The 25,105-nt window shown below is 38.4% G+C and overlaps 1 protein-coding gene across 2 annotated transcripts in view; it reads left to right on the top strand.

Annotated features, from left to right (window-relative positions):
• The window catches only part of LOC308613394 (DNA-directed RNA polymerase II subunit RPB2), a 47,211-nt gene that overhangs the window by 14,830 nt on the left and 7,276 nt on the right, over positions 1-25,105 (top strand). For both annotated transcript variants that reach the window (XM_081226851.1, XM_081226852.1), the window contains exons 7-17: positions 290-454; positions 2,564-2,760; positions 2,924-3,043; positions 4,053-4,239; positions 7,638-7,781; positions 8,049-8,188; positions 8,286-8,397; positions 12,294-12,448; positions 13,333-13,531; positions 13,845-14,013; positions 24,446-24,542. In XM_081226851.1, the coding sequence (XP_081082977.1) occupies positions 290-454; positions 2,564-2,760; positions 2,924-3,043; positions 4,053-4,239; positions 7,638-7,781; positions 8,049-8,188; positions 8,286-8,397; positions 12,294-12,448; positions 13,333-13,531; positions 13,845-14,013; positions 24,446-24,542 (1,685 nt within the window). The remainder of the gene's footprint in view (positions 1-289; positions 455-2,563; positions 2,761-2,923; positions 3,044-4,052; positions 4,240-7,637; positions 7,782-8,048; positions 8,189-8,285; positions 8,398-12,293; positions 12,449-13,332; positions 13,532-13,844; positions 14,014-24,445; positions 24,543-25,105) is intronic.

Below are 25,105 nucleotides of genomic sequence, written 5' to 3'. Positions count from 1 at the left end.
CCAAAGGTCATTTCCAAATACAGTCTGGAGCAGTTCTAGAGGATCTTGGCAGACAGAGAGTAGAGAATGGAAGTTCTCTCAGGTTCAGATGACCAGTCTATCTCCATCAAATAAGTAAACCTCTTGCAGTGGTTTTTGAAAAGCAGCCATAGGACGTTCCTTAGAATATGAAAGGCATGCCTCTTTTGAAATACCTACAATGAACATGTATATAAAATGGTTCTTGTGATGTTTATGTATGGCTATAACGTCTGTATTCTCATATTCTAATGATTTTTTATTTTTCTAGGGTGCAAAAAAGAGTGCTATTGGTCAGCGCATTGTGGCAACCCTACCATATATCAAGCAAGAAGTTCCCATCATTATTGTGTTCAGAGCATTAGGTTTTGTGTCTGACAGAGATATTTTAGAGCATATTATTTATGATTTTGAAGATCCAGAGATGATGGAAATGGTAATGTGCAAGCAAAATATATTCATAGTATTTTTCAAGAGGTTTAAAGTTACTGACTGTTGCTAATCCAAAAACATAGTAGAAAGCTGCTCTGAAGATCAGTTTAGCTGTTGCAAACCCCATGCTGTTTAATGTGTAGTGAAAACCTTCAGCCCTGCCTTGGCTTCTTTCTTATTTATTTTTTTTAAAGGCATATAAATACCAGAATTTAATGAATTAATTTTCTGTTTTACCTTTTTTTTTTAAACACCTTTATTGGAGTATAATTGTTTTATAATGGTGTGTTAGTTTCTGCTTTATAACAAAGTGAATCAGTTATACATATACATACATCCCCATATCTCTTCCCTCTTGCATCTCCCTCCCTCTGACCCTCCCTATCCCACCCCTCTAGGTGGGCACAAAGCACCGAGCTGATCTCCCTGTGCTATGCGGCTGCTTCCCACTAGCTCTCTATTTTACATTTGGTAGTGTATATATGTCCATTTGGCTTCTTTCTTGACAATTCTCTGTAAAATCAACATGAAAACTAGAGGCAGTCAAAGTTCATTGACAGCAGCAAGAAGAAACAGTAGTAAGGAAAATCGTAAAAGCATACTAGTCTGATGCAGTTTAGTAAAATGGGAAAATGTAGTTGATATCTTTTTTTTAAATAACTTTTTATTTTGAAATCATTTCAAACTTATAGAAAAGTTGCAAGTAACTCCTGTATACTCCACCTATTTTAAGCAGTTGTTACCTTTGCCGCATTTGCTTTAGGATTCTCTTTATATACACACATTTTTTTTTCTGGATCATTTGAGAGTAAGTTTTAGGCATCATGCCCTTTTATTCCTAAATACTTCAGTGTATATTTCCTAAGAATCAGGATATTTACTCACATAATCATAGTATTACAATTTTTAAAATTGGTACTTCAGTGCAGTACATACTGTTAACTTGGAGATCTTATTTAGGTTTATGTCAGTGGTCCTGATCATGTCCTAATGGCATTTCTTTTTTTTCCTGGTTCAAAATCCAATCCAGGATAATGTATTGCATGTTGTTTTTATGTCTCTTTAGTCTCTTTTAATCTTCCTTTGTCTTTTTCCTTAGTGTTTCATAACACTGAAGTTTTTGGAGAGGATACGCCATTTATTTTGTAGAATATCCTTCAATTTGGGTTTTTCTGGTATTTCCTCATGATTAGATTCAATTTATGCATTTTCTGGCAGGACAAATACAGAGATCATATTGTGTGCTTTCTAGGGCATCACATCAGGAGTCACATGATTTTATTTTGTCCCATTATTGGTAATGTTAATTTCACAGTGCCGTCTGTTAGGTTCCGCCACTGTAAAGTTATTTATCTTTGTGGGAAGGATTGTTGAGTCTAGAGAAATATGCATTTCCTTATCAATCTTTTCCATTGATGATCCTTGGCTAAGGAGTAGTTGATATTCTTAAAGTTGTCCTGAATCATCCAGAATCTTTAAGACTACAGACAAATAAGGTAAAATACAGGCTAAACATCGGTCACAAAGAAAGTGGAGTATATTTTAGTTATTAGAGTATTTATTGATATGGTTACATGACAAAAATGGATTCTGGTTAGATTTTTACTTTAAGTTTTTGGCAATAGTCACATGCTTTTTTTAAAAAAAAATCTTAAAGATAATAAGTATTTAGGTACTTAAAAGATAACCTTTTAAACCAAGGCTGAAAACAGTATGACACATTTATTCATTTGAGACTTAGTAAATTTTAATTTGAGTGTTAAACTTCTCTAAATTGATTTTAGACATTTGAAAGGAACTTTTTAAAGCTATTGTTCATTAAAATGTAAAAAACAAACAAAACATCCCCAAGATTCACTGTGCTCTGTTATAATGGAATTATTTGTATTTTTCTGGAAAGTATAATTGTCTGTGCTGATGAGTGGATTTTTTTTCAGAGGTCCTTAGATCTCTAAGGTGTCTTCAAGTTCTAAGATTTTGTGATTGCTTGAATTTCTAAAAATATTTGCATATTCAGTTAGGTTCATAGGGATATTTAACATAAATTAAGTGACAGTTGCCTTAAAGTAAAGATATGAATTTGAAAATAATTTTTATTTAAATTAACTGATAGGTTAAACCTTCTCTCGATGAAGCTTTTGTCATCCAAGAACAGAATGTTGCACTAAATTTCATTGGTTCAAGAGGGGCAAAGCCTGGTGTCACCAAAGAGAAAAGAATTAAATATGCAAAGGAAGTATTACAGAAAGAAATGCTCCCTCATGTTGGCGTCAGTGATTTTTGTGAGACCAAGAAAGCTTATTTCTTAGGGTATGTCAAATTTCATTGTTTTAAGTTCTTTGCCAAGCTGTGATTGAGATAAAATTTTTCTTAAAGCTCAAAATGTCAAAATTGATGTTTTTAATGTATAAGTTTTAAAAAAATCCCAAAGCATATGCTTTCTTTTTTACTTCTTTCTTTTCTTTTTTTAAAGGTACATGGTTCATAGGTTGCTGCTAGCAGCTTTGGGTAGAAGAGAATTAGATGACAGAGATCACTATGGAAACAAAAGATTGGACCTTGCTGGACCACTACTTGCATTCTTATTTAGAGGGTAAGGAATTACAGAATGATACTGTTAAAAGTAGAGAGATTTCACTTCAGATTGTTTATTGCACTTGAGATGCTAAACTATCTTGGCATCCATATTGGGTACACATGAAGTTAGCTACATTCTTTGCCACTTGCTCAGTTTAGTTCTATTGATACTTCATATTTGAGAATTTCAAGATTGTGAGGAAATTTATAACTTGTTTACATTTTCTCTACAAAGCATTTGAGAAAGCTGAATTATTGCCTTGATTTTCTAAGTGCTGATATTGGAATTTTTTGAATTTTTTGTTTTTTTGTGTTTTTTTGCGGTGCGCGGGCCTCTCACTGTTGTGGCCTCTCCCGTTGAGGAGTGCAGGCTCCGGACGCGCAGGCTCAACGGCCATGGCTCACGGGCCCAGCCGCTCCGCGGCATGTGGGATCTTCCCGGACCGGGGCATGAACTCGTGTCCCCTGCATCGGCAGGTGGACTCTCAACCACTGTGCCACTAGGGAAGCCCTGGAATTTTTATTAGTTCTGCTTTGCAGTTTATAAAAACACAAAAGCTGGAAGGAAGTCTATCAAGATATTAGCAGTGGTTGTCTCAGTATTGGGGTTATATGTGATTTTTATCTTATTCTTGATATATTTTTATATTTTTCATATTTTCTATAATGAACATATAATACTTCTATAATTAGAAAAACTTATTTGTAAAAATAATGTGGGCAATTTAATACAGAAATAATATTAGCAATGTTTTGTACGTGTTCTGTTATTTATTATGTTGTATATTAGTGTTTTTCAACCTTTTGTTATCGCCCCACTAAGGGGCCTCTTTTGACTATTTTTCTCTAATTGCTTTGCTTGTATATGTTTATGTACCATATGTACGTCTGTGCTTTTTATATAAAATGTAATAACACTTCCCTCCCTCTACCTCAACCACTTTTCGCCCCCTTGTGGGCAATATTGTCCTTGTTAAGCATGCATATTGTAGACCTTTACATGTTTAAAACATTTTATTGGGCAGAATGTTTAAGAATTTGCTTAAAGAAGTACGGATCTATGCCCAGAAGTTCATTGATCGAGGAAAGGATTTTAACTTGGAGTTGGCAATTAAAACAAGGATTATATCTGATGGCCTAAAATATTCTTTAGCTACTGGGAACTGGGGTGACCAAAAGAAAGCTCATCAAGCCAGAGCTGGAGTATCTCAGGTAAGGATGTTAACTGTGACTACAGGTTTGATAAAAAATGTTATGGGACTAATAGAATCTTTCATTCACTGAATGTAAATTGTTTTGCCTTTTTTTTTTCTTGGTCAGATATAAAAGTACTTGGGGGCTTTTGAATTATGAAAGTGAAATTTTTCTTAAATTAGCTGTTAGCATTACTAAGATTTAAAAGTTTTGACTTGCATCAAGATATTTAATGAATTCGAGTAGCTTCTTGGGAGGTGAGACAGTCCATGTTTGTGAAATTTTTGTCTTTTTTTTTTTTTTTTGTGGTTCGCGGGCCTCTCACTGCTGTGGCCTCTCCCGTTGCGGAGCACAGGCTCTGGACGCGCAGGCTCAGTGGCCATGGCTCACAGGCCCGGCCACTCCGCGGCATGTGGGATCGTCCCGGACCGGGGCACGAACCCGTGTCCCCTGCATCGGCAGGCGGACTCTCAACCACTGCGCCACCAGGGAAGCCCTGTCTTTGTTTTTAATGCTGTAAATATTCTTTTTTAATTAATTAATTTATTTATTTATTTATTTTTGGCTACACTGGGTCTTTGTTGCTGTGCGCGGGCTTTTCTCTTTAGTTGCTGTGAGCGGGGGCTAGTCTTCGTGTGGCGCGTGGGCTTCTCGTTGCAGTGGCTTCTCTTGTTGCGGAGCACAGGCTCTAGGTGCATTGGCTTCAGTAGTTGTGGCACGCAGGCTCAGTAGTTGTGGCTCACAAGCTGTAGAGCACAGGCTCAGTAGTTGTGGTGCACGGGCTTAGTTGCTCCATGGCATGTGGGATCCTCCCAGACCAGGGATTGAACCCATGTCCCCTGCATTGGCAGGTGGACTCCCACCAACCACTGCGCCAGCAGGGAAGTCCCAGTTTTTCTTTCTTAGAAGCTCTGTATTAGAAGCTGATACCCAGAGAATAAATGGGCATCTACTTCCTTTTTTGCAAAATGTAATACTTCTAACAGTGATTTGATTTCTGTATGTTGGCCTGTTGTTATGTACAGTGATTGCAATAGCTACTCTCAGGAGGGGTAATGGGGGAAACCTTTTACAAAAATGTCTCACTAGGTATTTTTATTTTTTTATTTTCATATAAGATTGAAAATTTATAGTCTAGCTTTATGGAGGGGATCTCCCCCTCTTTTTTTTTTTTAATTAAAAAACTAGCCTATACCAGCATCACCTGATTAGTTTGGCATTCAGACACCAACTTTAAGCTCCTGATTCCTAGAAACCTAGATGCCTTAAGAAATTCTGGAAGGATGCTTATAGCCCAGTTAAATTTCTAGTTCCTTTTAGTTTAGTAAGGATTTGTTGAGTCTACTTGGTGTTTGTGATGCTGGGTTCACAGGGTTGAATGAGATGCTCTTCTAGCCCTCGAGCTTATCATCTATTAAAGGAAACATTCGTCCGTGTACAGCTCATTCTGCCTTGAGCTGAATTATGATAAATGCCATCTTGCCAATTCAGCTCAGTGTGTGTACTGGGACCTAAGATGTGCCAGGCAGTCTGTCACACATTAGAGATACAAAAATGAATAAAACATGATCTTTGATCTTCAGTAGTTCACAGTCTATACTCATAGATGTAAACAGATATTACAACATGATACAGTGAGTATTAAATGAGAGCTGTTCACACCTGCTCTGTGGGAATGCCGGAGAAAGGCATTTAGCACTGGCTGAAAGGGTGAAAAGAAGTGTTTTCTTTAGGAGGTGACACTTGAGCTGAATCTTGAAGGGTAGTTGGGAAATAGCCCAAGTCTTAGAGGAGGGTAGAACCAGTAGCTCATAGGAAAACTGGAGAAAATTAATATCCTGAACAAAGGTACAGGGAGGAAAGAGCATGTGTACGTGGAAGGAACTAGAGCATTCTTGGGTTTTCAAATCAAAGCGGGAGAGTTAGGAAGATGGGGTTGGAGTGGAGAGCTGGAACACCTCATAGAGGGGGGTGACATGTTCATTTTTGCGTTTTAGGTAGCTTCACAGTAATTGGCAGTGTGGAGAAAGATTTGAGAAGGGCAGAGTTGGTGGCAGAAAGATTGTTGCAACAGCCTTAGTGAGAAATAATTAAGGCCTGCACTAGAGCAGTTTTGTAGAGGTGGAGAGTGGAGTCAAATTTGAGAAATATTTAAGAAGTAAGTTTTGTAAGACTTTGTGACTGATTAGTTGAATGATGGAAAACTCCACAGAGTAGAGAGAAGAGAACAGTTCTTCCTGGTGGTGGGTCGTATGTCTTCTATGGAAGTGGTAACATTTCACCAGGCAGAGCAGAATGGGAAAGTACATTCCATTCTGTGGCAGTAGCGTGGTCAGAGTTGTGGAGGTAAGAGGGTGTTTGGCAATGTGGATGGAGTACAGGAGTTCTGGAGACTACTGGTAGGGGAAGGTCATTTGGGGCTTCATTGAGAAGAGCTTCAGAGTCATGCTGCTCTAGTTGGAGGGGAACTGTTTAATATTTTTTAATTCAGTGAGTGATGTGAACTTATCTATATCTGTGTTTTAATAATTCTGGTAACTGAGGAGAGTAGATTGGAGAGGACATTACAGGAACTTATGAGCTGATGGCAATAGTATAGGTAAGAGGTAAAGGGCTGGTTTATTGCTGTGACATTGGGAATGGTTTTTTGAGAAAGTTTGAAAATAGAGTTGACAGGATATGTTTATTGTTTATTATATGTGAAAGGAGGAAGTCAGAGACAGAAATATCTTGAGATTTCTAGATTGGGAGATAAAGGGAAGGGTGATGCCATTAACAATGATAGACTTAGGAATAAGAAGGAGGATGCGTTGTTGTAGGGCTGGGGAACATGGTGATTTTGTTATTAGGTACATTGAGCTTGTGTTGTTTGATTTATATCCCTCTAAATATTATCTTACTCACAAGTATTACCTTGCTTAGTGTTCTGTAAGTACTGAATCTCTGTGTTGGATTTAGAGGCCTCAGCCTGGGAAAAGTTCTGGGATGGATTAGTGGTGTCTGCTATGGTCAAAGAAATGTGAGTTGGTAGCGTATAAGACTTACTGAGTGCCTAATGTATGCCAAGTGTACTGTTCTAGGTACAGGGATACAACAGAGAACAAAACAAATAAAAATTCCCCACCCTTGTGGAACTAACATCCTAGTGGTTGGAGATAGACCGTAAACAAAACATTTATGTGGCATGTTAGAACTGTATGTCATATATTTGCCATCCCTGCTGTAAGGGTCAGTTAAGTTACAGGGGTGAATAAGATTATCCAGGGCAGGATGGAGAAAGGAGGGATGGGGACAGTTGGACACTGAGTGGATTATATGTAAAAATATGACTTTGCCTCATTCTAATATTTGCCAAAAGCGTGATAGTGTGAGTAACCGAAATGCCCAAGCTTTAAAGATTTACTATTGTTTTCTAGGTATTAAACCGCCTAACTTTTGCATCTACTCTTTCTCACCTGCGTCGTTTAAATTCTCCCATTGGTAGAGATGGCAAGCTAGCAAAACCAAGACAGTTGCATAATACGTTGTGGGGAATGGTGTGTCCTGCTGAGACTCCAGAGGTAATGCATTAGAATTTATGTTCAAGACAGAAAGTCCAACAGTAATCATGTAGGGTATAATTACTTTTATAAGTAATTTTTTGTTACTTATAATTACTTTTAATTTTATTTAACTATGTAGTATAGTTTAGAACTAAGATATTATAATTTTGTTCTTAGGAAGTAAGAGTACATTCTGAAATCAAATTGGAGGAAAATGTTTGTGGAAAAGAATTTGGACAGGCATGTTAAATCAGTATGAGTAATATGTACTTTATTTATTCCAAGGGCCATGCTGTAGGACTTGTGAAGAATTTAGCTCTGATGGCTTATATTTCAGTTGGATCTCAACCTTCTCCAATTCTCGAATTTTTAGAAGAATGGAGTATGGAAAATTTAGAAGAAATTTCTCCTGCAGCTATTGCTGAGTGTGTATAAATACAATTTAAAAAAAACTTGTTAATCTTTGGTTATAGCTTATTAGAGGGTTACTAAGTACAGAATGCTTTTGGTTTTGCATTTTAGTGCAACCAAGATTTTTGTTAATGGCTGCTGGGTTGGAATACATAAAGATCCTGAACAACTTATGAACACTCTACGGAAATTGAGGCGTCAGATGGACATCATTGTGTCTGAAGTAAGAGTCCTTAATTACTTAAGAGGACATGATCTCTGGGATTTCCAAATGAGGCATAAAGACTAGTGAAAGTTATCTTTGCGTTGGTATCTTTCTTGAACTGGTTTCCTTTGAATTGTAAAGTACATTTTCAAAAGTCTAGATGATGTTTTGAGCTAGATTTAATTATAAGATATTGTTTGCTTTAATGCCTTAGATATACGCATCTAAAATTTTGACATGTAATTTGTTATTAAATTATATTTTGGAATTCAAATTACATTTTGAAGTAAAAAATTCTTTTGAGAATCTTTTTGTAAAGCTGACTACAGTGCTTTTAAAAAGCGAGTGAATATCTCTGATTTCTCCTTTGTCGGAATCCAGAGATTCATTCATGAAATGTGATACACCTCTATTAGATTCCTTTATGTTTAGGTGGATGTTGAAGTGCTCTGGGATTAGGATGGATTTTTTTTTTTTTTTTTTTTAGTTATCAAAATACTGTATGAGTTTTATTCCTCCCCAGAATAGGGCTTTTGCTTTTAGTGTACTGTATTGAGGGCTGGGCTCAGGCATTTGATTTCCCCAAATCTACACCTTTGGGTCTGTCTCGGTGAAAGTGGGTTTGGAGAGAAACTGTAACACACTTAAGCTGACCTCCTGTCTATGTAGCAAAGCAGAGAATCGAGGTTTGGCTGCTCCAGGCCTTCCTCTAACAGGCAAACCCTGGATTTTGACCCAGGCGTATTCATGGCTTGAAGAAGTCAGGAACAGCATGCTTCACTTGAGTGTGGCGGGCAAGGCTAAGAGAAAGCCTAAGAACCAAAATTGGTTGTGTTTTTTGTGATTGAGAACTTTGTTAATGCCAGGTGTTTCTGCTGAGAGCTACCTTTAGGTTTTCTGTCTTCTCTAGGATAAAATTAAATTCTTCATGCTGTTTTAGGCCTCTTTACCTTTCCATGGGCCCATTCCCTCAACCTGGAATGCTTGTGCTCCTTGTCACCCATGCCTCCTCAAACATGGGTAATAGGGAGAAGGGTGCTTATTACTTTTTTAAAGGTAAATCTCACCAATTCTGCAAAACTCTAGTGTTAACTTTCGTATCCTTCAGGATATTTCACCTGACCACCCAGTTTGATTTAGACCAGAGGTTGGCAAACATTTTCTTTAAAGGACCAGATATTAAATATTTTAGTCTTGGTTTACCTTACAGTGTCTGTTGTGTATTCAGCACTGCTGTTGTAGTAAAAAGTAGCCATAGACAATACATAAATCAGTAAAACTTTATTTAAAAAAAATAGATGGCAGGTGAGGGCAGATTTGGCCTGCAGGCTGTTCGCTGAGCCCCTGATTTAGATCTATCTCTGTGACTATATGTGGCATATTTTCCTTAAATAACTTCTGACAGAATGCTTATACCAGATAGTAACTGTTGATTTATTTGCCTACCTCACTTACTAAACTATTAACTTCTCAGAGGCAGGGAACATGTCTTAATATGACTTTGTATTTTCAGTTCTGAGCATGGTGCCTGACATGTAGTGTCTCACACTGAGTGAGTGTGTTGAAACTATAAACGGACCCTGTGTCCTTGGACTAGGCTCTTTAATCTCCTATTGGAGAGTGTTGTTGGGAGCTTCTTAGTGGGAAAATTGTGTATATTTTTCAGCAGTCTAGTACTTTTTCTTTTCCTTCATATTTTCTGATAATCAGAGGTCCTCATTTTACCCATTTCTAACTTTAGCCTTGTGTTGGACCTGTTAGGCTTTCCTGTCAATAGTCCTCTCAAGAACACCTATTTCCTTTGGAACACAAGATACTGTTTGGCCTTTGAGGCGACACAGCTCAGTTTATGTCTTCCTGTTAAGACAAGAGCTATATTCTATCAACTGTATTGTAATATTCTATATTCTATTAGAAATTCTCTAAGGATTCAAGGTAAGCATTTGAGAATGCTACTCATGGTGTTTTTGCTCATAAACACAGTGTTTCATCTCAGATTGTTTTCTAAGGACAGGAAGTGGGCTAGGAATGTGGGACTTATCTTTTTCTTGGCTTTTGACTCTTTACTTTGGGAGAACTTGGTGTTTTTGATGAAGCTTTTATGATTTACTATCATTTTAAAACTGAGTAATCCAAACCTTTCCTTTCTTAAATAAACCCAATCTTTTCTTTCTTTCTTTTTTTTGGCTGCATTGAGTTGCTTGCATGGTTTTAGTTCCCCCACCAGGGATCGAACCTCGGCCCCGGCAGTGAAAGCGCGGAGTCCTAACCACTGGACCACGAAGGAATTCCCCACCCAATCTTTTCTTTAATAAAAGTATCCAGATGTGATTTCACTTTTTTGAAGTACTTTTGTGTAGAAATACCAATCTGTTTTTCCATTTCCCAACTCATTGGCAATTCATTTCTTAGTTGACTTTTAAGATTATATATTAGATCTAGATAATTTACTGAAGATTCTTATTTGTTTACTTATTGACTTATTTCTTTTTATATTGGCACTTCAGATTCTGTAGTGCTTTTATTTTTTATTTTTTTGCGTTACGTGGGCCTCTCACTGTTGTGGCCTCTCCCGTTGTGGAGCACAGGCTCCGGACGCGCAGGCTCAGCGGGCATGGCTCACGGGCCCAGCCGCTCCACGGCATGTGGGATCTTCCCGGACCGGGACACAAACCCGCGTTCCCTGCATCGGCAGGCGGACTCCCAACCACTGCGCTACCAGGGAAGCCCTGTAGTGCTTTTAATATTATGTTCTTTATTGTAAGTTTTCCCAAAATATTTTTGATGTTTTCCAGGAATATATTTTCCAGCACTATCCAGTAGAAATATAATGCAAGTTACATATGCAATTTATGTTTTTCTAGTAGTCATGTTAAAAAAGTAAAAAAAAAAAAGGGAATTCCCTGGCGGTCCAGTGGTTAGGACTCTGCACTTTCACTGCCAAGGACGCGGGTTCAGTTCCTCGTCGGGGAACAAAGATCCCATGAGCCATGCGGCGTGGCCCCCCCAAAAACAGAAATAGATGAAAATAATTTAAATATATTTTATTTGACCTGATACATCAAAAATATTACAATTTCAACATATAATCAATGGAAACTTATTAATGATAAATTTTATTTTATTTTTTATACTATCTTTGAAATCCAGTGAGTAGTTTATACTTACAGCATATCTCCTTTCAGAATGGCCACATTTCAAGTGCTCAGTAGTGATGTGTGGCTAGTGACTGCTCTGTCAGAGAGCTAGACTATAAACCATTTGTCTTATAGGTGATTGTGAGAAGTCAGGCTTATTACTGGGAAAGCCTGATCAAGGCAGAGTGATATAGGGCTGGATATTGAAAGGTTACACGCGTGAAGTACATGTAATTACCAAAGAGGGAAAGCAAGAAAATAAGAAATATACTAGTATTTGTGATATCAAACATATATGTTCTTCATTTTAATTTATTTTGCATGACATTATTACCAGATGTTGTTCAGCTTTATAATTACCAAGGTTAGATATTTGTCCTATATAAAATTTTAAATTATACCTAGGTTTTTAGTATATTGAACAATGATAAACTAAGATCTATTAATTTTTTTTTTTTTTTTTTTTTCTTTTTGCGGTATGTGGGCCTCTCACTGCTGTGGCCTCTCCCGTTGCGGAGCACAGGCTCCGGACGCGCAGGCCCAGCGGCCATGGCTCACGGGCCCAGCCGCTCTGCGGCATGCGGGATCCTCCCAGACCGGGGCACGAACCCGTATCCCCTGCATCGGCAGGCGGACTCTCAACCACTGCGCCACCAGGGAGGCCCAGATCTATTAATTTTATTTGATAATTTATCAATCCTATTGTATTTTTAGCTAAGCCTTAATGATACAGAGAAAATAAAAGTTCATGAGACTGTTTTGTCTTTTTATGTATAGGTTTCTATGATCAGAGATATTCGAGAGAGGGAGATTCGTATCTATACAGATGCAGGCCGTATTTGTAGACCGCTTCTTATTGTGGAAAAACAAAAGCTACTTTTGAAGAAGAGGCACATTGATCAATTGAAAGAGAGAGAATATAACAACTACAGGTAAGAACATGCAGTTAGAAAAAAAGTTAGATACAATTCACATGCCCTAAAATTAAGCATTTTAAACTATGTAGTTTGGTGGTTTTTAGTATAGTCACAAGATTGTGCAACCATTACCACTATCTAATTCCAGAATATTTTCATTGACCCGGAAAGAAACTTTGTACTCATTAGCAGTCACATTTCCTTTTTCTTAATTTTTGTTATCAAGTAAGAGACTTTTAGGGTTTTATTTAAGCGTAAAAGTCTTTGTGACATGGTAAAGACTACCTCTGCTACTAATAAGAAATAACCTCTGTGCTTTCACTGCATGGGGCTTGGGTTCGATCCCTGGTTGGGGAGTTAGGATCCTGCATGCCGCGTGGTGCGGCCAAAAAAAAGAAAAAGAAATAACCAATGTGATATAAACAATGTATAACATAATATGAACAATATAGTAACAAATTTAATAAAAAGAATCTTTTACAATTTATTATTAGTGATATATGAATGTATATATTTTTATTGTTAAAAATTCAAAAAATAGGTGTAATAAAAATATATAAAAGCCCCCAATTCACACTCTCCTTTTCAGAAGTAAATACTGTTACCAGTTGGGGTATTTGTTCTTCCAGACCTTATTTTTGTTTTTATATACTCACCCTAGCCCCACAAGTAGGTTCTTTAGATCAGAGCAGAGCAAAACAAACTAACAGTAGTTACAGAGCCATACTTTATGTGTATTGTTCAGTAACTTGTTTCTTTCACTGTTAACAATAATATACTTATTTTGGGACTCTTTCTATGTGAATGCATACAGATATAGGAATATTCTTTATTAAGTAGGAAGCCTAGTTAATTAAAATAGTTCAGGAAGTAAGGAAATTAAATGAATTCTTTTTTAGTTGGCAGGATCTTGTGGCCAGTGGGGTAGTAGAATATATTGATACTCTAGAAGAAGAAACAGTGATGCTCGCAATGACCCCAGATGATTTACAGGAGAAAGAAGTAGCTTATTGTTCCACATATACGCACTGTGAGATTCATCCATCAATGATTCTTGGTGTCTGTGCATCTATTATTCCTTTTCCTGATCATAACCAGGTTGGTAGCAGTTTTTGACTATGCTTTGTGAGGAATTGGGGGAAGCAGAATAAAAATTAGAGATTAGTCTGTAGTTTTTTCTGAAAGAAAAGCCTTTTAGTGTAAAGACGATGAACTACAGCATTTAATATGCTTATTCTTGTGTTTGACTCTTAAGAGTCATAATTGATTATTCCAAATGGCTATCACTTATTTTTTGGAAAGAATAGGAACTTTACCAACCATATTTCTGATTTATGAAGTACCCTGTAAAGTCTATTTATTTAGAAGTAATTAAAGTTTCACCGATTCTGCTTTTCATTTCTACCTTTAGTCCCCTAGAAACACATACCAGTCTGCTATGGGTAAGCAGGCTATGGGGGTTTATATTACCAACTTTCATGTTCGTATGGATACACTGGCCCATGTTCTCTATTATCCTCAAAAACCACTTGTGACTACACGGTCAATGGAATACCTACGATTTAGAGAGTTGCCAGCAGGTATGTTCAGTTTTGTTCTACATTTTTTAAGATCCTGCCATGCTTAAGACACTTTTGTGGGTTCTTTGGAGGGTTAATAAATGCATATGACACACTCTCTATTCTCTTAGAATTTATAATGTGGTGGGAAAACATGAGCACAGTTCAATAAAAAGGTAGATATGTGTATAGTGTTATGATGGAGGTATAGATTCCTTTGGAAGCACAGGGTGAAAGAAATGATTGATTCCTGTTGGAGTCTAGAGCCAATTCCATAGGGGAGGTAGCATTTTGGACTAGAGTAAAGTTGATGAAAGGGTATTTGAATTTGAGAGATGGTTTGAACAAGGTCCTGGGTGCATGAAGGCAACTGTCAGTATTTATGTCAGTTTAATATGGCCTGAGTGGAAATGCATGGGAGTGATACTTGGTCTCATAGTGTGGAGACAGCAGGTTGAATTTTATTTGGAGAATGAAGAACTATCCAGCCTTTTTTTTTTTTTTTTTTTTTTTGCGGTACACGGGCCTCTCACTGCTGTGGCCTCTCCCGTTGTGGAGCACAGGCTCCGGATGCGCAGGCTCAGTGGCCATGACTCACGGGCCTAGCCGCTCCGCGGCATGTGGGATCCTCCTGGACCGGGGCTCGAACCTGTGTCCCCTGCGTTGGTAGGCAGATTCTTAACCACTGCGCCACCAGGGAGGCCCTATCCAGCCTTTTGAACAAGGAAGTAATACAGTTACAAATTTATTTTACAGTATAATTCTGGCAGTCACGTAAAGGATCGATTAGAGTCAGATACGGTATTAAGTAGGGAGGTAACTTAGAGGTTCTTGTAGTGGTCTAAGTGAGAAATGGTAAGGTCCTTATTAAGACATGAAAAAGTGTAAGGGCCTGAGACACCTGTTGGAATACACTTGTTAAGATTAACACTTGATTACTTATTGGATGTAGAATGATGAAGAGAGGGTAGAAAGGAATTAGAAATATTGTTGGTGTTCCTGGCTTGGGTGATCAAGAGAGAGATACTATTAATAATATTGGGAGCATGTTAGAAGAAAGAAGAGGTTTTCTTTCTTTCTTTTTTAAAATCAATTTTTATTGGAGTATAGTTGATTTACAATGTTGTGTTTCTGCTGTACAGCAAAGTGAGTCAGTTATACATATATCCACTTTTTTAGATTGAAGGAAGAGGTTTTAGATGTAAGATAATAAGTTCAGTTTTCAACATGCTGATTTTGAGTTGCTGCCAAAACATCTCAGGAATGATCCTCCAACAGTGAGTTGCAAATGTGGTTAGAAAGAAGGTCAAATCAAGAGCTGTGAAGTTTTTGATATATTAATGATAATTATAGATTACTATGAAATTGCTGAGGGAAAATTCAGAGTGAGAATAAAGCCAGAAACCGTCAGAACTTCAGGCACCAGGAAAAGAAATCCAGAGAGGAGATTTGAGATGTAGCTGATAAGGAGAAGAATCAGGAAGTTGCAGGAAGAGATTCTCAAGGAGACTGGACAACGGGTAAAATGGTGCAGAGAAGTCTGAAGGGTATCAGTGTTGAATATAAAGGAGACAGCTTAGTTCTTTGGCAGAGTTGTTGTCTTACCGTATTATTAGCGGAATTTTAGCTTTGACCGTGGATAACATTGTTTAGTAAAGTTTGCCTTGTAAATAGTGGCTTTAAATTATTTACTGTAATAGGGGATCTAACATTTTGATAGCAAATTCTCAGAGGTTAGAATGATTTATTTTCAAAGTCTTCCACAAGGGGTTACTATTGTCTAGAAAAACAAAATCTGTTACGTTGTCTACAATGTGCTGGTATCTTTGGGCTATACTTGCAGTGCTGTGTTTTTCTTCAGCATTTAGATAATAATTTCTTTATGGCTAGAGAAGAAAAGAAACAGGTGAAGGACTGGATTTGAAATACAGTGTTCCTTTGGCACTGATATGAAGTGGTGAGGGCATGGCTGGTAGGGACTACAAGCCTTTCAGTTCTGTTATTGCTTCATGCCTTAATCTTGTTATCTATCTATATTTTTAAAAACTTTATTTTGAGATAGTTTCAAGCTTACAGAAAAGTTGTAAGACTGTTACAAAGAACTCCTATATACTATTCATCCAGATTTCCTAGTTCACATTTTGCCACATTTGCCTTATTCTTTCCCTTTCTCTTTCTTCTTGAACCATTTAAAAGTTAAGTTACAGACCTGAAGCCACATCACTAATTAATTAATTAATTAATTAATTAATTTATTTTGGCTGCGTTGGGTCTTTGTTACTGTGCACGGGCTTTCTCTAGTTGTGGTGTGTGGGCTTCTCATTGCGGTGGCTTCCCTTGTTGCGGAGCACAGGTTCTAGGCACGCAGGCTTCAGTAGTTGTGGCACGCGGGCTCTAGAGTGCAGGCTCAGTAATTGTGGCGCACGGGTTTCTCTGCTCCGTGGCATGTGGGATCTTCCCGGACCAAGGCTTGAACCCATGTCCCCTGCATTCGCAGGTGGATTCTTAACCACTGTGCCACCAGGGAAGTCCCACATCACTCTTTAATTCTTCAGTGTATGTTTCCTAAAAAAGACATTATCCACAGTACAACCGTCAACATCAGGGGGTTAACACTGATACCCATCTAGTCAGCAGTCCCCAATTCAGACTTTGCCAGTTGTCCTCATAATGTCCGTTATGGGTCTAGGGTCTAATCCAGGATAGTACATGTCTCTTTAGTCTCTTTAATCTGGAACAGTTCTTTAGTTTTTCCTTGTCTCTGTGACCTCCACATTTTTGAAGAGTCCAGTCAAGTTACTTTATACATTATCTCTCAATTTGGGTTTGACTATTCTTTCCCCATGATTTATATTCAGGTTATGAAGTTTTGGCAGTACTAGCATAGAAGCGCAGTGCTGTATTCTTAGGGCATGATATCAGGAAGCACATGCTATCTCTGTCCCACTATTAGTAATTTTAACTTCTGTCATTAATTAAGATGGTGTTGTCAGGTTTCTCCACTTTTTATTAATTATAATTATTTTGTACTTATTAGATAAGTAATAAGTTTTTGTGAAAAGATACTTTGAGATGATGTGAATAGCTATTCCTTGTCACACTTTCAGTCATTAATTTAGCAGGTGATTATTGCCAAATGGTGATTTTCTAATTTTATCATTCCTCCGTGTTTGATGCTGAAATTGTCCCAGATTTTCCAATGGGAATATCTTCAAGATGACTCCTGATAGGTCCTCATTGTTCTTCAAGCACTTCCTTACATTTTGCCTCATCTTGTGCTTTTCTTCCCCTAAACTTGGACTTGGTCATTTCTCCTTTTAGGATAAAAGAATAGTGTGTAGAAACCAAAATCTGGGTGGTAGGTGTGCTCTTTGCTATTATAATATCATCATTTCTAGGTCCTCTCGGCTGTTGGAACTAGGAAAATATATGTATGCATATACCCCTCCCCACCTTTATCTATTTTTATATCTCTATATACTAAAGAACCATGAGTTCATATCAATACCATATCTCCCATCCCAGTACAACACCATAGTGTTTATTTTAGAATTCCATTCTCTGACAGTGAGAAACCTGGCTCCTGTTGTCCTCAGTATATTTAGTTATTTGCTCAATCTGTTGATGTAACCAATCTCCTGACCATTGTGGCTGACTTATTAGCTCTGGCCCTGCCTAACCTGCCAGCTGCATTGGCCAAATTCTGAGCCCTAAGGGGAAGGGGCTAATAGGGTTATCTTAAGGAATGTCTTTGGATTAGTATCATTCCTATTTCTATAGAGTACCATTTCTTTGGTTGACATCTTCTGGGAGCAAAGATCCTTGTGACAAAAGTTCACCTTGACTTAAAGTGGGTCAAGATACTTAGAGCCTCCTTACTGCTGAGCCGAGGTTTGAAGTAGGTGGGGACAGAATGGCTGAAAGGGTTTGAACCTGGCTGACAGGTGGGTTATAATCCTAGATTTTATAGTCTTTGAGATCACAGATACTTTTTTGAAGTTACTAATATTTATTGAGCAGTTTGTGTGAACCACCACCCAAGGCACCTTACACGTTATTTCTAAGCATCATAAAAGCTTTGTGATGTTTTTTCACCTACAAAATGAGAATAATAATAATACCTACCTCATAAGGCTTTTGTGATGATTAAATGGTTAAATCCACTTAAAACTTATGGCTTAGTGCCTAGCAGTTAATAAGGGAGAAATAAATGTTAGCTGATTAGTGATAGTGGTGGTTGTATCATCTCTGTTTTACAGATGTGGTGACAGGATCAGAAAGGTTATTTGCCCAAAGTTTATATAACTTAATTTGAAAATCCAGAATGTAAACTCTGGTTCTTTTTTTTCCCTTTTAGACCAGATGTACACCTTCCCCCCATTTCACTTTCTTGTGCTGTTTCCTCTTCACTACATTGTTTCTTGATTTGGGGCTTTTAATCTAAGAAGAAAATATTAGACATATAATTCAGAAGTTTACTGTTTTTAGTTAAATTTAGCTGATCTTTCAGACTTGCCCAGATACCTTGGATAAAGGTTGTAGGATGGAGGGGGTTGCCTCCTGGGCTGTAGTTGATATAGCAAGTGTGGGCGATCCAGGGATTGTCACCCGAGAGGAGGAAAGCCCCACAAAGGCCAAGACAGTTGAGCACCTATAGGCTGTCACCTGGAGAAGAGGGAGGGCATAGATAGCGCTGCACAGAAACATGAGGACGTGCTAGGGAAGTCTTGCCCATTCCATGTATCACAGATGTCACGTATGTCCTGCTCCTGGCTCCCTAGTAGTAGGATCATATCACATCTCCCAAGACCCTGGGATTTCTGCAAATTCTCGACTCTTTTCAGATCCCCCCCTGCCATCAGGATCCTGCATCTTTTTTTTTTTTTTTTTTTTGTGGTACACGGGCTTCTCACTGTTGTGGCCTCTCCCGTTGCAGAGCACAGGCTCCAGATGCTCAGGCTTAGCGGGCATGGCTCACGGGCCCAGCCGCTCCGTGGCATGTGGGATCTTCCCGGACTGGGGCACGAACCGTGTCGCCTGCATCGGCAGGCGGACTCTCAACCACTGCGCCACCAGGGAAGCCCAGGATCCTGCATCTTTAAGTACTTTTTCTGCGTTATGCAGCTTGACTGTGTGTGACAATTAAAATTCTTCTAGTTTTCTCAGACAATCCACACAAAAGAGTGGTGACTAGTGTGGATATTACTAAAGATTCCTTAGAGGAAATAATTTAGATTTCAGGAGTTTTCATTGCACGCCTGAGGAGAGACTATTTGACTTTTCTGATCTCTGAAAACTCTTCTTGGCTCCCTGCTATTGGGTGCTTTATCTCTGGTCCTTCCCAGGAAGGACTCAGCTTCCTTGACACTGCCTTTCCCTTGGAGTATTTCTTACTCCCCTTCCTCTCCCAGCAGAGCATTTTAGTTTTTCCTGCTCCAAATACAGGTACACAAACCCATCAGGGTGCCCAGAACAACAGATGCCCTCTTGTTACTATGATCCTTCTTTAGAGAGCAATCAAGGTTATATTTAGCACAAAGTGTTTCGTGTTATCTCTTCAACAGAGCTTGCAGTCTCAGATTCATACAGGCTTAGGCAAGATTGGTGAGTAGGTGGAGCTGAAGAGAGGTTTGCCTTTTTGCTGAGGTTAGCCCTATTCAGCTTCAGCGGTGGTTGTGATGTGTACGTGCAGACCCAGTGATGCCAGACCTGATTTTTCAAGAAAAGCTTGAAATCTAAGCTTTAGTGTGAATTTATTTTTTAAAATGTTATGATCAGTGCATTTAAAATAGCTAGTGGAAAGCTTTCTATGGCACAGCGGGCCATAGAAATGTAGTTGTTAAGGAGGAGCAAATGTGGTAGGGAGGAGGGCCTGCTGTTTGTGTGTATCTCTTTCTACAAATCTATTCCTACCTTGGGTTGGGAATTACTGAGAATCAGAGACTTGGAGAGGAGTGTGTCTTTAGTGACCCAGATTCAGACCAGCAGTGCTGCCACCCCTTACCTGCACTCCGCTTATGAAAACTTTTGTATCCCTGCTGTACACATAAAAGTGTGAATGAATGGTGTGTCTCCTCTTGAAGGGTGGGTTGTGTTTTGAAAGTTGAATTTAGCTTTAAGGAAGCAAATATAAACAGTTTATTCAGAACTTAGATAACCAAAACAGTCAGTCATCCAGATTTTGGTTCCTTTGTATTCCATAGTCATAGTTTTTACTCCACATTTGAAATACTTAGATCAAGATATTATGTTACTGTAGCTTTAGAGTTGAGTGTGTTTCAATTTTTGGAAAATCTGATGATTCATGTATATATGAATTATGTTCATTCAAACCCCACTCAGGGACTTCCCTGGTGGTCCAGTGGTAAAGAAACCGCCCTACAATGCAGGGGACTCCCTGGTCAGGGAACTAAGATCCCACATGCCGCAGGGCAACTAAGCCTGCGTGCCATATCTACTGAACTCGCACGCCTCAACTAGAGCCCACGTGCTGCAAAACTACAGAGCCCACGTGTTCTGGAGCCCGTGCGCCACAACTATAGCGCCCACGCACCCTGGAGCCTGTGCGCCACAACTAGAGAAGAGAAAACCATGCCACAACTAGAGAAGCCCACGCGCCGCAACGGAAGATCCCGGATGCCGCAACTAAGACCTGATGTAGCCAAAACTAAAATAAAAAAATAATAAATCTTAAAAAAAAAAGAAACCCCACTCACATTCAACAGTCATTTCTTATATTGCAATCTACTAGTTTATAGAGTTTTCAACTTTTTTTCTTCTTTAATACTTGTTACTTTATTTAAATATAATTTTAATTTTATATTGTAGTTGATTTACAATATTGTGTTAGTTTCAGGGGTACAGCAAAGTGATTCAGTTATACATATATACATATCTGTTCTTTTTCAGATTCTTTTCCCATATAGGTTATTACAGAATATTGAGTAGAGTTCCCTGTGCTATACAGTAGATCCTTGTTGATCCCAAACTCCTAATTTATCCCTCCCCCCAACCCTTCCCCTTTGGTTAACCATAAGTTTGTTTTCGAAGTCTGTGAACCTGTTTCTGATTTGTAAAAAAGTTCATTTGTATCATTTTTTTTAGATTCCACATATATTCCAAATATCATATAATATGTGTCTTCCTCTTTCTTACTTCACTTAGTATGATAATCTCTAGGTCCATCCATGTTGCTGCAAATGGCATTATTTCATTCTTTTTTTATGGCCGAGTAATATTCCATTGTATATATGTACCACATCTTCTTTATCCATTCCTCTATCGATGGACATTTAGGTTGCTTCCATGCCTGGCTATTGTAAATAGTGCTGCAGTGAACGTTGGGGTGCATGTGTCTTTTTGAATTATGGTTTTCTCTGGGTATATGCCCAGTAGTGGGATTGCTGGGTCATATGGTAGTTCTGTTTTTCAGTTTTTAAGGAATCTCCATACTGTTCTCCACAGTGGCTGTATCAATTTACATTCCCACCAACAAGGCATGAGGGTTCCCTTTCCTCCATGCCCTCTTCAGCATTTATTGTTTGTAGATTTTTTGATGATGGCCATTCTGATCGGTGTGAGGTGATACCTCATTGTAGTTTTAATTTGCATTTCTCTGATAATTAGTGATGTTGAGCATCTTTTCATGTGTTTGTTGACCATCTGTATGTCCTCTTTGGAGAAATGTCTGTTTAGATCTTTTGCCCATTTTTTGATTGGGTTGTTTGTTTTTTGATGTTGAGCTGCATGAGCTGTTCGTATATTTTGGAAATTTATCCCTTGTCAGTCACTTGGTTTGCAAACATTTTCTCCCATGCTGTGGATTGTCTTTTCATTTTGCTTATGGTTTCCTTTTCTGTGCAAAAGCTTTTAAGTTTAATTAGATCCCATTTATTTGTTTTTATTTCCATTATTCTAGGAGGTGGATCCAAAAAGATATTGCTTCGATTTATGTCAGAGTGGTCTGCCTATGTTTTCCTCTAAGAGTTTTATAGTGTCCAGTCTTACGTTTAGGTCTTTAATCCATTTTGAGTTTATTTTTGTGTATGGTGTTAGAGAATGTTCTAATTTCATTGTTTAACATATAGCTGTCCAGTTTTCCCAGCACCACTTATTGAAGAGACTGTCTTTTCTCCACTGTATATTCTTGCCTCCTTCGTAGATTAATTGACCGTAGGTGTGTGGGTTTATTTCTGGGCTTTCTATCATGTTCCATTAATCTATATTTCTGTTTTTGTGCCAGTACCATACTCTTTTTATGACTGTAGCTTTGTAGTATAGTCTGAAGCCAGGGAACCTGATTCCTCCAGCTCTATTTTTCTTTCTCAGGATTGCTTTGGGGTCTTTTGAATTTCCATTACAAATTCAAAAATTTTTCGTTCTAGTTCTGTGGAAAATGCCATTGGTAATTTGATAGGGATTGCATTGAATCTGTAGATTGCCTTGGGTGGTATAGTCATTTTGACAATAATTGATTCTTCCAATCCAAGAACATGGTATATCTTTCCATCTGTTTGTGTCATTTTTGATTTCTTTCATCAGTGTCATATAGTTTTCAGACTACAGGTCTCTTGCCTCCTTAGGTAGGTTTATTCCTAGGTATTTTATTCTTTTTGATGCGATGGTTATTGGGATTGTTTCCTTAATTTCTCTTTCTGATCTTTTGTTGTTAGTGTATAGAAAAGCAAGAGATTTCTGTGTATTAATTTTGTATCCTGCAACTATACTGAATTCATTCATGAGCTCTAGTAAGTTTTCTGGTAGCATCTTCAGGATTTTCTGTGTATAGTGTCACGTCATCTGCAAACAGTGACAGCTTTACTTCTTTACCGATTTGGATTCCTTTTCTTTCTTTTTTCTTTTCTGAGTGCCAATGGCTAGGACTTCCAGAACTATGTTGAATAAAAGTGCTGAGAGTGGACATCCTTGTCTTGTTCCTGATCTTAGAGGAAATGCTTTCAGCTTTTTACTGTTGAGTATGATGTGAGCTGTGGGTTTGTCATATATGACCTTTATTATGTTGAGGTAGGTTCCCTCTATGCCCACTTTCTGGAGATTTTTTGTCATAAATGGGTGTTGAATTTTGTCAAAAGCTTTTTCTGCATGTATCGAGTTGACCATATGGTTTTTATTCTTCAGTTTGTTAATGTGGTGTATCACACTGATTGATTTGTGGCTATTGAAAAATCCTTGCATCCCTGGGATAAATACCATTTGATCATGGTGTGTGATCCTTTTTTTTGTGGTATCTTTGTCTGGTTTTGGTATCAGGGTGATGGTGGCCTCATAGAATGAGTTTAGGAATGTTCCTTCCTCTGCAATTTTTTGGAATAGTTTCAGAAGGATAGGTGTTAATTCTCTCAATGTTTGATAGAATTTGCCCGTGAAGCCATCTGGTCCTGGACTTTCGTTGGAAGTTTTTTTTTTTTTTTTTTTTTTTTGCGGTATGCGGGCCTCTCACTGTTGTGGCCTCTCCCGTTGCGGAGCACAGGCTCCGGATGCGCAGGCTCAGCGGCCATGGCTCATGGGCCCAGCCGCTCCGCGGCATATGGGATCCTCCCGGACCGGGGCACGAACCCGTATCCCCTGCATCGGCAGGCGGACTCTCAACCACTGCGCCACCAGGGAGGCCCTGTTGGAAGTTTTTAAATTCACAGTTTCAATTTCAGTGCTTGTGATTGGCCTGTTCATATTTTCTATTCCTTCCTGGTTCAGTCTTGGGAGATTGTACTTTTCCAAGAATTTGTCCATTTCTTCTAGGTTGTCCATTTTATTGGCATATAGTTGTTTGTAGTAGTCTCTTATGATCCTTTGTATTTCTGTGGTGTCAGTTGTAACTTCTGTTTCATTTCTGATTTTGTTGATTTGAGCCCTCTCCCTTTTTTTCTTGATGAGTGTGGCTAAAGGTTTATCAATTTTGTTTATCAGTACTTGATACTTTAAATCTTTATGGTCCCATCAAAAATAGTTTTGGCAGGGGCTTCCCTGGTGGTGCAGTGGTTGAGAGTTCGCCTGCCGGTGCAGGGGACGCGGGTTCGTGCCCAGGCCGGGAGGATCCCGCGTGCCGCGGAGTGGCTGGGCCCGTGGGCCGTGGCCGCTGGGCCTGTGCGTCTGGAGCCTGTGCTCTGCAACAGGAGAGGCCACAGCGGTGAGAGGCCCGCGTACCGCAAAAAAAAACCCAACACATCTGCCTTAACTATGACTTAAAAAAAAAAAGTTTTGGCAGCAGCAACTAAATAAGATTGTTTATATTAAAAACTTGCTTATATCAAACATTTAGCCATCAGAGTAGCTGTCTCACAGATTCCTATTCCAGGAGGAGTAGACTTTGACATTTACCATGGTGAAAACATTTGAGGCAAATATGATTAAATAAAACTGATTTAAAAGAAAGGGGTAATTTTTCTTTGTTTCTCATATTGTGCTTTAATGTTTTCTCTTAAATGCACTGCAGGTATCAACTCAATTGTGGCCATCGCATCATACACTGGATATAATCAAGAAGACTCTGTTATCATGAATCGTTCAGCTGTAGACCGAGGCTTTTTCAGGTCAGCTATTTATAAAAGTTGTCAAAATACACATATGGTGGAAATATTAATATTTTATTTTTAAAAAGTGCTTTACAAATAAGTGCGAATTGTGTGTTTCCAAACTTTTGGGGGTTTTGAATGTCAGTCCGGAAGAAATTTTGATCTGACAGCAGAGACATTTTTCTGTTAATCTTCTGCCTCCATTCATGAACCTTGTGGATATCTGCCAGGCACATGTTGTTGTATGGTTTCCTATATAGGGGTTAGTGTGGTAAAATCAGTGCCCTGTTCCAGAAAGTAGAAGGCCTGGGTGATGGTCACGAACAACTGCAGACACTGCTTCTTGTATCTGAGGATTTTCAGTTACTAATATTTTGAGCCCCCCTTTATTTGCAAGCAAATAAATGTTTGTGTTTAGATAATATAGAAATGTCTAAAGTAAAAATAAACCTAGAGTTTTAGGACTCATGAATATTGGGTTGGCTAAAAAGTTCATTTGGGTTTTTCTGTAAGATGTTATGGAAAAACCCGAACGAACTTTTTGGCCAACCCAATAACAACTGTTAAAATTATAGTATATT

Source organism: Mesoplodon bidens, assembly GCF_964165515.1.
Source record: "Mesoplodon bidens genome assembly, chromosome: 1".
Taxonomy (NCBI): domain Eukaryota; kingdom Metazoa; phylum Chordata; class Mammalia; order Artiodactyla; family Ziphiidae; genus Mesoplodon; species Mesoplodon bidens.
The sequence above is the reverse complement of the archived record's forward strand: the minus strand, read 5'-3'. Positions and strand labels throughout refer to the sequence as shown.